The 16,133-nt window shown below is 36.1% G+C and overlaps 1 protein-coding gene and 1 pseudogene across 2 annotated transcripts; one reads left to right on the top strand and one right to left on the bottom strand.

Annotated features, from left to right (window-relative positions):
• Positions 1–292: 292 nt before the first annotated feature.
• On the bottom strand, positions 293–14,810 carry LOC110410048 (uncharacterized). Of its 2 annotated transcripts, none has more exons than XM_021419621.1 (21): positions 14,684–14,810; positions 14,417–14,505; positions 12,952–13,495; positions 12,224–12,318; positions 11,981–12,055; positions 11,736–11,897; positions 11,556–11,634; positions 11,292–11,446; positions 10,892–10,955; positions 10,227–10,306; positions 8,800–8,865; positions 7,791–7,841; positions 7,530–7,681; positions 5,565–5,655; positions 5,259–5,339; positions 3,296–3,373; positions 3,122–3,157; positions 2,985–3,028; positions 2,290–2,368; positions 1,639–1,735; positions 293–1,536 (listed from the first exon to the last, which is right to left on the bottom strand). In XM_021419621.1, the coding sequence occupies exons 3-21, from the start codon at positions 13,484–13,486 to the stop codon at positions 386–388; spliced, it is 3,171 nt and encodes a 1,056-aa protein (XP_021275296.1). In that variant the 5' UTR covers positions 13,487–13,495; positions 14,417–14,505; positions 14,684–14,810; the 3' UTR covers positions 293–385. The 2 variants fall into 2 exon arrangements, with proteins under 2 accessions (XP_021275296.1, XP_089641907.1); XM_089785781.1 differs by having other exon boundaries at positions 14,417–14,491; positions 14,684–14,739.
• A 979-nt stretch (positions 14,811–15,789) lies between these two features.
• The window catches only part of LOC110409817 (putative zinc finger A20 and AN1 domain-containing stress-associated protein 8 pseudogene), a 614-nt pseudogene continuing 270 nt past the window's right edge, over positions 15,790–16,133 (top strand).

Raw genomic sequence — 16,133 nt, 5'->3', positions numbered from 1 at the left:
CTCTCTTTTCCTTTCATTTCTCTTTAAAACTAGTAAAAAACTTAAAAACAATTTTTGACAGAGAATTTTGTTTTGCTATAACTAATTCTTGTCAAAGTAGGATTAATCAGTAATAGAGTTCTCCAATAAGAAGCCAAAAAATAAAAGGGTTCTCCAATGTGGCTCCAACGACAACCAGTCATACACCCCTTATATTATAGCGTGAAAAATGAAATTCGCAGCTAACCCGTCCTAGCAGAAGGGTTAAGTACGAAGTAGAAGCATTCTGGCATTTGGAGGGAGTGGAAAAAGAGATATAAACCTGAATTGGCATTATTATTACTATACTGATTTGTCTACAAAGGTTTCCTAAAATGAAAACTAAAAAGGAGAAAACATAATTATCCTATATCCTCTGTGACGTAGGCAAAGTCATAGGTGGTCCTTGGCTGGGATAATCATCCATTGAAATTATTGTGTTTTGAGCATACACCCTCTGAGATGTTGCAGGCATATATAACCTCTCAGATGTTGGCGGCATACCAGCATTTCTCTGAACAATTGGAGACATATACAGGTTCTCGGAATTTTGGGGCATATCAGCCCGGTGAGAAGACGAAGCAATGTTATCATTCCTTTGAGATGTTGCAGGCATGTATAACCTCTCGGCGGCTGGTTGTAATGCAACATCAGCCCTCTGAGAAGTTGAACCCATGTGGTCGGTCCTGTGAGCAGTGGGAGGTACATACATCCTCTCAGAAGTTGGAAACATTGGGGCATCAGTCCTCTGAAACGTTTGACCCATACTGTCGCTCAAGTGAGAAGTTGCCATCATATATATTCTCTCGGACGTTGGAGACATGCTTTCATTCCTATGTGAAATGGGAACCATACTGTCACTTTTATGGGATGTAGGCAAATACACTCGCTCATGAGTTAAACCTATTGCAGTGTCCGACCTCTGAACTGTTGGAGCTGCATTGCTATTCCTCTTAGATGTTGTAGGTATATTAATCCTCTCGGAGGGTGGAGGAATAGGCTCATTTCTTTGAGATGCTAGTGTCGGACTTTCATTCCACTGTGATGTTTGTGACGTATACATCCTTTGAGATTGATGGGATGTTGCTGATGACACTCCTTGGTTTGATGTTTCTCTTCCTAATGGCACGGTTAGGGATGCATCTTGGTTTTCCAAATCCATCTCTGATGTCGGAGGTATGAGGAGAGATGCTCCATGATTTGGTAAATCACCATCAGCAGTTGGAGGCAGAGATGTAATTACTGGGTTTGATAGATCCCTCTCTGAAGTTGCAGCAACAGAAAGCAACAATGCATGATTTGGTGAATTACCCTCTGATTCTGGAGACATGGCGCGCGAAACTCTACGGTATGGTGAATCTCTCTCTGATGATGGAGGCAATGCTGAAGAGACTCCTCGGCTTGTCATATCTGTCTCTGACGATAGATGCAAACCTGAGGACAATCCTAGGCTTGGTAAATCCCTCCACTGCTGTGCCACCATTTTGATCTGGGTGTAAAAATGCACACCTGACTTTCCTGCAATTCATAAACAAGAGAGAAGAAGATAGAATCACATTTCAGAATATGGGTCAACTAACATGTACTAAGGAGAGAGAGGAAGAGGAGAGAGGTTCAGACCACAAAAATTAAGATCTCCGGCAAAAGATGCTCTTGGTCCATTAAAAGAGGAAAAAGGCATTGGAACAGCAATGGGAACAGGAACATTGATCCCAACCTGAGTCATACACATTTCAAGTTAGACAATGATAATTAGCACACGGTCAAAGATCACACAAGGCTTAAATTAGAGTCAAGCTATGATGTGGTGCATCCTCTAAGGTAGTAACTCCACTTCTCCCAGTATCAAAGCCTTTGAGACAAGTGAAGCACTTTGTCACTAGGAGAGAGGGCTATTTGGATTCCTGGTAGAAATTTGCATGAAAAAATTAGTACAATATTATATAGTAAGCTCAGACCAACATGGTTTCTTCTTTAAATAGTACAAATGACCAATCAAGAGACTCGACATATAAATGATAGACTGATTTTAGTAACAAGACTATAATGAACCTTAAATTAATAAGAAGGCATTAGATGAAACAGACTGTCAAGTAAAGCAATTCTTAACAAAGAGCTTTGCTAAGCAGGTAACTTCTTTTGGGTCAAAAACATCTGCCACTTTTAAGTGCTTCAGAAGATGCAAACAAAGAAACCCTTATAGAGCTTTTGCAGGTTAGAAGCACTTTAACAAGTCCTTGTTTTCTGATGCCAAACAAAGGATCTACGTACCAGGCCAGACTCGATTTCATTCTGAAACTTCCTTGCAGCATAGCCAGATGTTGTGAATATAGAAGCTCCATTCACGGACCTATGAAAATAGTAGGTATGAATAAAACTTGGAGATGAACAAGCCAAGAAAACTTTAGATGTGAATTTCGACATCTACGAGAAAGAAAGCATAGTTAACATAAAAGTTATTCTCAGGGTTTAAGGGAAAAAACAATATTCTTATGACAACAAACAACAATATCTAGTAGGAATTGTCAGCAAATACTCAACATGTTGTATAGTTAACATCAGCCTGCCAGGTAAGGGACAAATCACCAAAAGGAGGAAAAATATAATTTTATGAAAGGGTGCCTTAGACAACCCCCCTGCAAAAAAATCTAAATTATCTTACCTTCATACTCTTTGAAACTACATGCCCTAATAGTAGGGGAAATTGTATGTGTGCTTGCGTATTTGTGTCTCTCTAATGAAGGGGTAAGCATAAAAATTATAAATAAAAAAGGAGAATGAAGTTCAGAAAACCAGGGAAAAGTGTAAATCCTAAAAATCCAAAGTGGGGCACATGTTAATTTTCCCTAGTCATGGATTAACTCCACAGCATCTTGCATTGATCATGCCATAGTAGAAATATATCATAAACACTTTGAAATAGAACATTCAAACCCAAATGAGATAAAGAGATTAGAGTTAAGTACTTGTTTCTGTTTACAATGGTTATGGCCCCTTCTAGGCTCTCAGCCTGTTGGTAGTTGCAGAAATGAAAGCTGTTAGCCAATATCCAACCAACCCCATGTATTTAAAATACTAATGCAGAAGTAAAAGCACAAGATACCTGCAAACAAAGGAGAACCGGTCCAAACATTTCTTCCTGCTCAAAACAAGATACAGTGTGGTCAAGCATGTGCCAAGGTATTTTGAGTTAATTCTTCTTCCACTAACAATCATTAACTGTCCAAGTTCATTCGTTATAAAATTCTAACTATTGGAAGCATGAAAAAAAGAATACCTTGCAGCACTCCATATTGGATGCAACATCACATATGATAGTAGGACCAATAAAATTCCCATTCTCATAACCAGGAACCTGCAAAAATTAGAGTCAAGAACGTTTCAAGTTAGCTTCTGAAGAAACCAGCTTCTGAGTAAAAGCAAAGAAAAACAAAACAGAACAAAGAAAAAACTGCACAAGCTAGTTAAATCAAAGTCCAGGACCCCCGGAATCAATATTTTTCAAGAACAATTGTAACAAACAGACTCAGGAAAAGACAACTGAGAAATTATCAGGTGAGAAGACAAGCACAAAATACACTAAAAACAAGGAACTACTGTGGAAGTCATAGCAATATCTAAAGAAAGATAAACCTTGAATTACACAATCAATCAGTAACAACAATGTTGAGCAGTTTAGAATCATATGTAAACTTCTACTTTTATCAGTAAGATAAGTGCCAATGGGATAACAAGACCTCTGCGTCTGTCTTTAAGTACTGAAAAATATATTGTTATATTCTAGTCCATTATAGCATCTAAACCAGCTGGATTTTATGATGCTAACTTTTGAAAGTTATATCTCCAACATTGCCAATCTAGAGCCTAATAAAAGATAGATTTCAGGTTGATAATATACAGGCCGTCAGATTTGAATAGGATACGATGCCCAGAAATAAAATGACAAAAGAATGAATGAGAAATCCCCATAAGGAAAAAGAAATAAAACGTTCTTTCCGAAGTTCTCCGGGATATAAATTGTTTTAAGTAGACAATTGATCCTTCTCTTAAGTCTCACCTCATTCTACCTTATCCTCACTTTCTCTTTTAAAAAACTTACTCTATGCGATACATTTGGACCTTTAGATTTAACTTTTAGATCCAGCTAAAGAAGGAAAGGAAGAACATATTGGCAAGATCTTATATTGAAAAGACATCCAAGGACATGGCAGTAATCACAGAGATGCTTTTATGAATTTTTAGACAACAGTCCCAGACGATTTTCTAGAGGCCTTTGGCCTGAAACAACATCTAGGGTGGAAGTGGGTTGGTTAGGCTATTTGGAGAAAAAAAATGGAAAATCACAATTCATTAATTTATATATATTAATCTACTTTCTAAACACCCCCTGCCTCTCCTCCCCTGAGATGCCTCCCAAAATCATGTGATTGTCTCAAATACATATTTTTATGCACACTTCTTTGTTGATTTTTGAAACATTAAAAGCATATTAAAATGCTTTTCAAACTGAAAGAGTAAAGGATTATTCATCATCTCAACTGACAACACACCAGCTTAAAAATTGAAATGTAGGTGTACTAACAAAATCAAGACTACTTCAACCAATCATAGACCACTAAAGGATTTAAAGCAGAAACATAGGAAAACACACACAGAGAAGCACTTAAGCCAAAAATTAAGAAAACACACACACACAGAAGCAGTCACATGTCACACAATTCTATAAAGAAAGTTTAAAATGATTAATGACAAGACACATGCTGTCAAAAGAATTATCTTTACAATTATGATTGTAATACACTCAATTTTAGGTGCATAGGAATCCAACATCCAGTTCAGATGGGTAGAGGTAGGGCAAACCAACAATCACAAACCAGAGCTGCTATGTAAACTCTTCATTCCAAGAGCTTTAGTAAGCAACCACCAACACTTGTACCATTGTCCTATTCTGGAACATGTGTATGGTTAAGCTAAAAATTATTGTAAATACCCATAAAAATATGTCTGTAGCAGCAGCAGTTATTATAAGATATATTTGATAACATTTCGAATTATCAATAGTGTATTGAAGTCAATCATTGATCAACAACATCAAGCTGCAGTTCTCTTGAAAATATAACAAAACTGATTCAACCCTCAAAGCAAGCACATCAAGCAGAATGAAGAAAGTGCATTTAACACATGTTAGTATTCCAAAGATAGTATAATTGCCTTAGAAAAGCACTGGAGCAAATGAATACCACAATATTTCTCCCATCTAGAAGAAGTCTAGCACCACCATCAACACTGCTTTGAACTAATCTATTTATGCGATCCTTTACCTGTGAGATCAGCAAGCAACAAGGAAATAAAACAGAAAATAAAGTTGACAATAAACGTGTGAATCTAAAGCATGCATGATACAAGAAACACGTAAAATTAATCCAGCTGCGGAGACATGTTTATACTTCCGCAGAAAATTTTAGTAGCAAAGAAGTCAACCAGCATTTCACTCCTCTTTGAAAATGTAGATTAATTTTGAAACAGTCCTGAAGGTAGGTTTTTACCTCCTTACTAATCACTGGACCTACATCTGCACCAGGATCTGATCCTACATTCACTTTAAGTGCTTTGGCACGCTCCAAAAGTTCTTCTTCCCTGAACATGTTAGTAAAACACTCAAGCTACAAAAACTCATCTTATTTGCACCAATTAGTTTTTATTTCATAAAACACACCGCCACACCTTTCTATTTATGAACAAACATATTAATTCCATGAAAATTGAACATTCAAAAGGTTGGCCATTGGCAAGGATGAGATAGTTGAAAAAGATTCACGAAGGCAACCCCTCTTTTTCGGACAAGATCGGTTCCCATACAATCAATGATTGGTAGAAAAATAAAGGAGATAATGACCTCAAAGAAAAGGATCTGAAATCACATTCTGGAGACGAGATGGAGAAAGATGAGACAAAGAACCACCAAAATCCATGAACACTCAGAATTTTTGAATTGAACCTATCATGTATGATCTACTATCAAACCATCCTTATATAAGATATTAAGAGGGCCAGTTTTGTCAAGGGTGCAAAGCACACTCTAGGCATTAGAAACCTTATATTATCTGAGGCACAAGGTGCAAAAAAGCACTTACCTGATTGAAGTAAGGTGCAATGCACGTGTGTGTGTGTGTAATAAGCTTAAGAAATATTATTCAGATAAAAAACTCTTAATAGTGGCCCATTGTTATCCTACAAAACATGCAAAGATTCCTGTTCTATTTTGGGCCTATATACATGATTCCCTTAATGTCCCAAGTTTGTTGTTGAATACTTAAACATTGAGAAGTAGAGTTTGATAGGTCCCTTTCTTTACTATTTCAGGTACAACTAATAAAAAAATTAAAAATAAACAAAAATAAAAGAGAACTTCAATCGAGCGGCTTTTTTTGGCACCTGCCGCCTTACAAAAAAGCGCACCTAGGTGCACCAGGCATGCGCCTGACCAAACGCAGCTCGCCCAAAAGGGTCTGAGGCGCTTTTGTTGTCTGACACTGCAGCTTAGCACCTAGGCATGCACCTTAACAACACTGACCATGGCTAGAGGAAATGACAAAAGATATAACTTTTATGGATAAGTGTTGCATATAATTTGTCACCTCACGAGAGACACCGTTGCTTACATCAAAGTTTATTTGCAGCACTTTTTCAAATGGTAAATCATTGGAAGACTTTTAAAATATAATGAACATGAACATATACTAGTCCAAATGTGTTATCTTAGAGGCTTGGGTTAGGTTTCTAAGCAAAATAAAACCTATTGTTACATTAATAAAGGTTCAGTCCTTCCATATTTGCTCAAAATTTTGGGATAATTGTAATCCTACAATTTTAACATGTTATGAGAGCACAGGTCTCAAGTTAGAATCCTAAAGAACTTCACCCTTTTCCTTTAATTTTCACCCAGTGTCTTGCCCAACCCTTATGTGTGATATTGTTTAATCAGTCTTCAGATTGCAGAATTTTTCCACACTTTGGACCATGAGCAACGCCCATTAATCATCTATCTAGCTGAATGTAAGGGAGTGTATAAGAACTTAAATATAAAAATTGGGTCCTTTACCATCAGCTTAAGCTTTTGCTAAACCCATAGATAATTGTTTAGTAAACTTGAAAGAGAAATTCTAGAAGCAAACAATACGGATAATATCCAGCAAATGGGATTTGCATCTGCTGTGAGCTGTGGAAGAGGTTTTGTGACTCGTGTATGTCTGTAAAACAAAAAATTCCAGACCAAGGGTACTCTTAGGAAGAGCCATCTTATTCCCTTTTTCCCATAAAACATTGACTGACAGGTAACTTCCTAAAACAACTTGTGGTCAAAATCGATGGCTTACCTGAGCTGTGCTATAGGCATCCAAATTATTAACAAGTAGCAATTTAATGCAACTAGAATTCAAACTAATCAGTCAAGCTATAGTCAATGCAGCATCTGGGGAAACAAATAATTCCAGGTAAAGAAATCATTATACCATGGCATTGAACCTCCAACAAAAACTGCTGTACTTAGACCTATGCACCTCTGCCCTGCAGCTCCAAATCCGCCTGCAACTAGAGAACTTAAAGTAGCATCCACGCTTGCATCAGGCATGATAATTGCATAATTCTTGCCTCCTACATTGGACTAAAAGGTCAACACAATAATCAGCTAAGTTTATGCAAGTTTCATCTTTTCAATCAATTCTAGCAACAAGAAAAACCCAGAGGCAGAGAGAGATACAAAGAGTATTCACCTGAATACGTTTCCCTCTAGCAGCAGCCCTAGCATATATATGCATGCCAGCCTACAAATAGAAGAAAAATGAAAAAGAAAGTAAATTGAAGTCAATCAACAAAAACTGATGCCCATGGAATTTGAATTTTTCATTTTGTTTTCCTTACTTTTTTGGTGGGGGGAATGAGCATAGACAATGAAAGATGAATCATAAGCTTATAAAATAATAAGTTAACCCCTTAAAGTAAACTGTTTCACCTCAAAACATTGTTTATATGGCTGTGTTGAAGCTTGTTTCAAGTCTGCTTTACCCCTCTTAGAAAGTCTTATCAGGAAATTGAAATAAGTTTAAATTGCAATTGGGCTCTCCATGCATTTTCCAAAATTTCTCACTCAATAAAAGGGAGGAAATCCATTAAAAATGGAATGAAGAATTTTGGCATGAAGCTCAGAAAATGACATGCTTAAACATGTCCATTGCAATTTCTATGTACTTCTATCAGGTTTGTCATGTTGATTGCCTATCAAAAAACAACAAAAGCAGAATATAAGGCTAGCAATATTCTTCAGCTCACATAGCAAAATACATCACCAAGACATGAAAGAGCTAAGGAAGTACAGGGGATTAACATAAAGTCCCTCTGTCCCATAATCAGTGGCCATTTCAAAAGGTTCTAGATAGAATGAGCGTCCCATTAGTAAAATATACCATACCAAACTCCTTAATCAAAAGCATCTTCTGATAGTTTTACCAACAAATGAACTCTTTACATGGGTAATTTTGAAAGCAGGGAAACATATGCATTTTGAAATGGCTCAATGACATGGTACAGAGAGTATTAAATTTTTGCAAATGTAAGTCCGGTAAAATTTTCAAATAAAGATCAGTAGCCACCGAGAAGACTATAAACAAGAGCAACTGTATGCATGTATGTGAAGAACATCTGAGAGTAAAATCCAAAGGCCTAAGGTAAGCATATCTTCATGCATTGCCATAAGCAAGAACCAGATTCAGAGAATTAACTTACTGTGTTCGAACCAACAAAAGATATAGCTTTTATATCCTCATCATCACAAATATAATTGACAATATCCTGCACATTAATGGAAATCCAGTCAGAGATAAGTTACCAACATAGATAGGAATTCTCAGCAGTTGCATTAAACCTTTTTTTAAAAAAACAATATTATAATTCCGGGGGAAAATCATAAAATGGAAAAAGTTATGTTGACAAAGTCTCTCAAATAGAGATGCAAATGGGTCTTTCTAGTCCAGTCCCTTTCAAAAAAATCCTAATCCAGCTTGGAGAGGCTGCCAGAGACCTTTCAGGATATATGTACCTTTTGGGATATATGACATTAAATATTAAAGAACAAGTTGCCACGCTTGAATGTTAGAATGCAAATTAAATGTTTAGTTCCAGCAGATTACTACACCAGCTAGATATAAACATGGAGAAATCCCATTTACCAAAAGGCTCAAGTTCCTCTCACTATTTGTGTATCTAACGGACAAATGAAGCATAGAAAATCAAATAGGCAAGACTATAACTACCATGCTAAAGCAGATAAAAAGGATAACACTACCAAAGGAGTGAGGGTCCTGGGTCATAAATTCCTGCAATAATTAAGGATGCATAGCAATAGCAATGATATCCACCCACACAACCTATGAAAGAGTCCCTTCATACCATCTATATGAATAGGGCTTTTATGTGCTCTTTCACAACAAGTCAAGAATATAAAAAGGAGAAAGAGCACCCTACACAAACTAACCATTTCAGCATCAGGGCTCTAGCCCAACTCCCCGGCTGCTAACTGCACATTTAGCATCCCCTCCACTGATGCCAGAGCTACCTCCACTCAAGCAAATGATGCAATTTGGATCCAATACAGATCAGAAACTAATTGACTTTAACCCAAAATTTGAATCAAGTCTCATCCCTTCCTTTCATTCTTTATCCAAATATCGTCTCCTTAATGCACAAACATGCATAATCTATTGTCATTGGCTTGTGCTGCAGACAATATGGAAGCTGGCTTTTGTTAACTTGAGAAAGGGAGGGGAGAAAAACCCTTAGGAGACAAAGAGAGAGAACCCAGCCATAAACATATGGCATAAGTAAGGTATTTTAGTAGATAAATACAAAGGAAAGGCTTCTATTAATAGCTATCTTAACCCACCAAACCCAGGACTAATTTTCCCCAAATGGAGCTAGAAGGTTCTGTATATGTAATTGCCATCTCAGGATGAGTAGATATGTAACCCTCATACTAATACCTAAACTCCTTATTGCAAAGCCTAATTCAACCACAATGGCCACACATGGAAGAAAGATTTTCTCTGGTAACATATATGTAATAATAGTGAAACCTCCAATATATTCCTCTGCAATGTTTACAATGGCAAGTTTAACAACCAAAAAATAGAAGGCTCCTAAGAAGTAAAGCATACATTGGTGCCATGAACAATATTTAAGACACCATCAGGAAAACCAGCCTCCTTTGCTAGTGCTGCAAGGATCATTGAAGCCCCTGGAGGAGGAAAAGAAAAAGGTTTTGACAACATTAACACACTTAACATGACAAAAACACAAACATAGATGTCCATATATAAATGAATTCAATAAGAATACAAGGTTACAGGTGATTAGATGGTTAAATGCAATATACAGTAAACACTAATATGATATTGGAGTAACCCAATAAGATAAGGGAACTACTATTAAATACTATCTGAGCACCAAGGTTGTTCAATCATTACCAATGTTTTTCAAGGAGTATATCTAGTCTATTATTTAATTCCACTTAGATATCAATATCTGATGAAAAGAGAAATGAAAAGGTAAGGCATGCAAGATGTTACTTGTTCACTTGATATTATGAATACTTTGAAGAAATCTTCGAAGTTTACAGAGTCACAAGATATTACTTTGATCACAGAACTGAACCACCTTATTATATAAAATCTAAGTTTTGGGCCAATATAAAGGGATGGTTGCTTCATTTGTACATGAGGAAAACATCCTAAAACTGTCCTGTGTCAGAAAATAAAGTTCGAACTTCCACAGCCCCATTTGAAACAAAAGTAAAAAACAGACTAGAAAAGGTTCAAATAACCTGGATTTTTTTCGCATGGCTTAAGAATAAATGTATTGCCACATGAAACTGCAATAGGAAACACCTGCAAAAGATACACAATTTTCACAAGAAGGAAATAACGACACGCAAAAAGTAACTTTCATAAGTGGAATAAGAAAAGCTTAAAGAAACTAGACAAACTAGACAAACAAGAGCCACTTGAGAACTATCAAATTAGCCTCGTCTCGGACTCAGAATCATTTTATCATGATTTAGAGATGGTTGGAAATTTGGAATGCATAAGACAACCAAGAAACTGGTGTACACAATCGGAGGAAGCATTACGACATTCAGAAGCTTACAACAGCCAAAATCTAGACAAGATAAAGGATGAAGAACCAAAACCCAAAGAAAGGAAACAAGGAGCCGGCAAACACACCAACAAAGGGATCATTGCAGGAAAGTTGGAGGGACATATCCCAGCACACACGCCGAGTGGTTCTCTAATGCAGTACGTATCAAGGCCATTAGATGCATTCGGGACAAACTCCCCCATTTGCAGAGTTGCCAGTCCACAAGCATGTTCAACAACCTCTACAAGCAAAATAACAAAGCAACAATTAAAATCTAATGACCTGGGACTCGTTATTAGCAATCTTTTAATACGACGGAACAAAATCAATATAGCATCCACAAAGACTACCTAAACCACGCAACACATCACCCTGGGCTCTCTTTAAAGTCATTCCCTGTTCCATCGTGATATTCATTGCAAGCTTATCCTGGCAAAAAACAGGGAATAATCAAACATTCTGCATATGAAAATTGGTAGTTTCAAAAATAAATATATTACTATAATAGCAACAAATTATTTTATCCCTACAATATTGCTGTGGATGAGCTCCTGGAGCTTGAACATGATGCGCTGGCGGGTTGTAACTGGTGTATTCTTCCAAGAGGAAAAAGCTTGCTTGGCAGCATTAACTGCATCTTTGAACTCTTCGTAGGTAGCTGAAGGAACTTGAGAAACAACCTCTTGTGTTGCCTAATTAAAAGAACAGTGATATAAATAAAAAAGCATCAAAGAGGATGAGAAAACCAAATGACGAATTTTGCTCATGCACTTACTGGATTAATTACGTCAATGACCATGGACCCTTGTGAATCCACAAATTTCCCTCCAATAAAATTAGGAACTTTCACCTATATAAGTTGTAAACCAGAATCATTAAGTATATCAGACAAACATGAGTATGTAGTCACACAGAGAAACACACACATGGACACATGCTAAATATACAGAGCACTAGCAACAAAAGCAGTAAAGGAAAACGTCATACACCACTTTTCTCCTTTCACACCAAAACTTACCGGCTGGTTGTTTTGCTTTAACAACTCTCCAGTGAGAGTTCCATTCAGGTTTATGGGAACAGATCTGTTAGGCCTCCATGATTTGAAACTTTTCTCTGTAAAAAAACATTTCTACCATAAAGCAAGTTGTAGAGGAATAAATATAAACTTATTTTACAGATTACACTCTCTAAGTGGGAGTGGAAATAGATTTATTGTTTAAAATCTTCAATTGTTCTGTTAGAATGTAAAAATAATCACTTTAATAGAACATGTTCCTTCTCAAACCCATGCAACCTCAATAGCATGCTTAACAATCTATTCTCAACTTTGATTCCCTCCATTTTGACTCAATATTTGAAGTCTTCTATACAAAAAATAAGCATAAATCCTGCAACCAGATAAATAACAGAATCGAGCTCCCACTAAACTTTGAGAATAACATATGAACCTTAGTCCAAATATCAGCAAATTATATTTATATCATCAATATGTACTTGCAAACTCTACAAACAGTAGATCCTAGATCCTGTGACGAAAATGAAAAATGGCCTATCTTCTTCATATTAGAACCAGGAAACAGCTACCTGGTCTTATCTGACATTTTGATGATTAACTGCAAAGCAAACAACATCAACCCTGATACTGATCAAGCAGCAGCGGAGAGGCCCAGTTAACATCGAAATTCCACAGCTTATTTAATTCACAATAGAATTATAAAAACGTTAAAACACCAATAGGAGACTAACCTGATAAATTCCCTTGACGAATCTTAGCTTTAAGGTTGTACAAATGCCTTGGAGTTGACTGCAACTCTGGGTTACTTTGTTTCAAAGCCTTGAGCACTTGGCGTGGTTTTATACCAGCTTCAGTCATTAATTTGATTTGCCTAACTTCTTCCTCAGTAAAACGACGACTATAAGGATGCTCTGACATATCTTTTAAAGGCTCGTGATTATGCTCCCCGTTTTTTACGGTGAGAACCCATGCATCATCTTCCTTTTTACCTATGGCTTCAAAAGGACAATTGATAAGCCTTGAGCATGCTTTCCTTTTGCGTTTACTTTCATCAATCTTACGCCTATTGCGATATACACCTCCTCTGTCACACCCAAGGATGACTCTTCTGTCCTTCCTAGACTTCTTAATAGTCACTACATAACCTTGGGAAGCCCCAAAATCACGCACATGTTTAATGAGCTCCTCACGATCTTGAAAATTTCCAGGGGGTGGAGGAAGCATCCTTTTCTGTCTACTAAACTCTGGCTGATTTTGAGTCTCCATGATCAGTAGCTGGAAGGAAAACCCTAAATATATTAGAATATGTAGGTGAAGAATTTAGGTGACAAGTGGTGCGGGAAAACATGGCTGCTACCCAGACTGTTTAAACAAAGATTTGAAACACCAAGGTTATATAGTCATCCCCTTTTCCTTATTTTCTTATATAGTCATCCCCTTTCCCTTATTTTCTTCAACTGCGTCATTAATGGCAAGAAACTCCAGGACCACTCATCAAAATACTTTTGCCACCTAGTGTGAGGGCACTTTTGGCCTATCTAATCATACTGAGTTCAATATCACATACAAGCACTTTGGCACATAAATAATTCAATAAGTTGAGCATTTGAGATAGACGCAACCGTCTCAGTCCAACCTTGAAAATATTTATGTTCCAGACATGCCAAAACCATTGTAGCATTGGAGAAAGCATGAAATTTTAGGAGGGAATGCAATTTTTTCAAAACCAGATCGATTTTGGAACATTTCAGCTCAAAATTTTGGCAAATAACAACTGAAAAATCACAAGGTGAAAAGGAATTTTATCATTTCACTTTTCCAAAACAGCATGCCTTAGTGTCTACTTGCACTTTTATACATATCTAATCAAGGGTATTCTTTGTCTCTACATGCTTGTCAACCCAGGAGGGAGAACTCTGAACAACAATTGGAGCTAAACCAAAAATAAAGCACATCGACTGATTTTCCTTTGTAGGGTAAAATCAAAATTCCTCAAACATTCACAAATCCTACCAAGTAGAAAATTAACAGTCCATATACGACCTTAAAATAAACTTCACAGAATAAATAAGGGGAAAGAAAACCAGAAGCTTAGGATACAACCACAGGAAGCAAATATCACAACCCAAATGGGAATTCAAATAAAAAATAATCTAAAAAAAAAGAAACAAAAATTTATTATGTGAAATAACTTACTTGTTGAAAGATCACTCCGAAAAAAAAAGTATCCACAGAAGCAAAATTTTGCAGCTTGTAGACCCCCCCCAAAACCTAGAACCAGTAAACTTAAGTAAGAAAAAATAAAACAAAACAAGAAAAACCATGATTAATGAATTAGAAGAAAAGTAAGAGAGAATGATTTGATTAAAAAAGGAAAAGAGTACTGTAAAACAAAAAAGAGAATCAATAGAAAGTGCAGCAATCAATAATTGGAGAAATTATTAAAACAATAAATGAGCTTACTTTTTTATTTTTGAAAGAAGAAGTGGAGCAAACCCAATAATTTGAGAGCAAGTAAGAGAAAGAGAGAGAAAGTGAGGGAAAATTTGAAGGCTTTGGCCTTTTGGGTTGGGGTGGTGAGAGAGGAAAGGATCGGCACGCCCCTTTCTTTTCTTGTTACGAAGACAGTCTTCGTGGACTACCGGGATTTGATCTTCACGCGCTCTTTCGGGGTCTGGGTTATAAAACGATTTTAGTAAATCATTATTACATACATTTAACTATTTGGTTCAATGAATTAATTTTTATTATCTTATAATTGACAAAAAAAACTATAAATTTCCAAATATCTATGTGCAATTTAATCAAATATATTATTTTTACTATTGATTTTCTCATTTATAATTAAATTACCACTTGATAATAATATAAACTCAATGTACAACATAAATTTTTAAAAAATCAATAATAACACTATCAACAAGAGTTTAGTTTAATGATAATTTCATTCAATTTTAATAACTAATAATTTTAGATTAAAAATTTATGATTTTCATCGATACAAATCAAAAAATGAGTTTTTAAGGCCAATTAATTAATTAATTTATTCATATTTAACGGGCCCTAAACATAATACTAATAATAAATTATATAAATTTTTACATATGAGATAAAATTTTAGTAATGAAACTGTGTTTTTTAAATTATTATATTAAACAATATTAATTTCTTTAATATATTAAAAAGATCAAATTAATCAACTATTATATTAACAAAAATAATAAAATAAAAGAATAAAATTACAAAATGGGGATGATAGTCCACGCGCTGATTTGGGAGTGAATGGCAATGTTGAGATTTTAAGTAGTTAAGCGAGACGGGTGTCCCCTTTGATCAAAAGTGTGGATTGCCAAGTGGATGAGTTATTCGAAAACATGAACTCCACGTGTTAAAGAGGATCGCCAACTGCACACTTGTATTTGTCTCTACTAAATTTCTCAAGAAAAACCTGTATCCAGTGTCTTTTCTTCCTCGCCAAGGCTTTCAGCGGAGTCGGTGAAGCATACTTAATAGAAATTTACTCCTATTTAACTCCTTGACTAAATCCAAATCTAACAAGGACACGGAATCAATATGTGCGAAGCCTATATGTATCTCGTTCGTTCAGAAATATTTCACAAGCAAATTACTGCAAAACTAAATACATTCAACGAGAGTTTAGAGTTTTCTTGTTTTACCAGCAGACGAAATTACGGTATGGCTAACCTTGATCTTCCTCCTCTGTGTGCGAAGGGTTGCGGCTTCTATGGTTCGTCGGAATCCAAGAATTTATGCTCTAAATGTTACGATGATTTCCTCAAAGAATTGATTTCTAAGTCTAAATCCGAACCGAACGTAGATACTTCTTTTGCTGCATCATGTCCTTCTGTTTCTGTTGATTCTTCACTGGCTCCTACTCCATCAAAATTGAAGA

This window comes from Theobroma umbraticum, unplaced genomic scaffold (genome assembly GCF_002168275.2).
Source record: "Theobroma umbraticum cultivar Fairchild unplaced genomic scaffold, ASM216827v3 scaffold_44.0, whole genome shotgun sequence".
Lineage (NCBI taxonomy): Eukaryota > Viridiplantae > Streptophyta > Magnoliopsida > Malvales > Malvaceae > Theobroma > Theobroma umbraticum.
Note: the sequence above shows the minus strand (reverse complement) of the source record. Positions and strands in the feature narration are given on the sequence as shown.